Raw genomic sequence first — 1380 nt, forward strand, 5'->3', positions numbered from 1 at the left:
GGGGCGGGGGGTGGGGTGCGGTAGGGCGAGTGTTTGGCGGGAGGGCAGGAGGGCAGGAGAGGGCGAGGCTGGACGGCGGGTGGGTGGCGATGGGGGAGGCGGCAGGCGCGTGCGCAAGCACGCGCCCACAGCAACACACGCAGCGCCACAAACACGCTGCGTCAACCCGAGCGCACACACAGAGCCACACTCCACACACACACACACACACACGCGCGCGCACACACACACGCACGCACGCACACACGCACGCACGCACACACACACACACACACACCTGGAAGGGAATGCCCTCCTCCTGCAGCATGCCCGCCAGCACCTCGGACTTCTCCACGCTGGTGGTGCCCACCTGGCACAGCATGACCACAGCACGCACAGCGTGAGTACACCGCGAGCACGGCAAGCACAGCACGAGCACGGCAAGCACAGCATGACCACAGCATGCGCAGCAGGACGTGCGTTGGAGGAGGGCGCCCGGCGCGGCACGGGCGCGGCGTGGGCAGCGCAGCGCAGCACAGCACAGCACAGCACAGCAGGTGCAGCATGGACAAAGCATGGAGCGCGGAGCGGCACGGCACCAGCACGAGCAGCGGTCCGGGCCAGGCCCGGATCCTTCATGAATGCATGCAGCGAGCAGCTTCCGCGCAGCTTCCCACCAACACGGGCCGCCCCGTCTTGTGCATGCGCCGGATCTCCTGCACCACCGCCTTCCACTTGCCGCTCTCAGACCTGCGGGAGCGAAGAGGGGGTGCCAGCGGGGGCGGGGGGAGACGGGCAAGGCAGGGGAGGGTTGGAGGGGTGGGCACAGGGCGCTGCGCGGCGGCTGCCGGGCATGCAGCGATGAGGGGCCCCGCCGCCGCCACCACGCACCGGGCCAGCACGCGGCCGCTCACGCAGCCGCACACGCACGCACTCAAACACACACACACACTCAAGCACATGCATACACACACGCGCATGCCAACGGCGAATGCACACACTTCAAAGCACACACACATATAACACACACACACGCGCACACACACGCACAGCCGGGCACCTGAACACGACATCGGGGTTGTCCTCGCGGGATACCGGCCGGTTGGGCGGTACCACCGTCACCGGCAAATTATAGATCTGCGAGAACTCGGCCGCCTCGGTGGCGGCGGTGCCGGTCATGCCCGCCAGCTTGGGGTACGCCCGGAAGAAGTTTTGATAGGAAATAGAGGCGAGGGTGACGGACTCCGACTGAATCTCCAGCCCCTCCTTCGCCTCGATCGCCTGGTGCAGACCGTCCGACCAGCGGCGGCCGGGCATGGTGCGCCCCGTGAACTCATCCACAATGATGATCTGTGGGAGGGGGTGGGTGTGGGGTTGTGGGTAAGTGCGGGTTTGGATGTG

General features: G+C 67.1%; 1 protein-coding gene across 1 annotated transcript in view; it reads right to left on the reverse strand.

Moving 5' to 3' along the window:
* Nucleotides 1–274: 274 nt before the first annotated feature.
* CHLNCDRAFT_26946 (hypothetical protein) overlaps nucleotides 275–1380 on the reverse strand; it is a gene marked incomplete at both ends in the record, with an annotated part of 4433 nt that continues 3327 nt past the window's right edge. The window contains 3 exons of the mRNA XM_005844321.1: nucleotides 275–349; nucleotides 657–729; nucleotides 1040–1329. Coding sequence (XP_005844383.1) covers nucleotides 275–349; nucleotides 657–729; nucleotides 1040–1329 — 438 coding nt within the window. The remainder of the gene's footprint in view (nucleotides 350–656; nucleotides 730–1039; nucleotides 1330–1380) is intronic.

The sequence above is a fragment of the Chlorella variabilis genome (assembly GCF_000147415.1).
Source record: "Chlorella variabilis unplaced genomic scaffold CHLNCscaffold_23, whole genome shotgun sequence".
In the NCBI taxonomy this organism is placed as follows: Eukaryota; Viridiplantae; Chlorophyta; class Trebouxiophyceae; order Chlorellales; family Chlorellaceae; genus Chlorella; species Chlorella variabilis.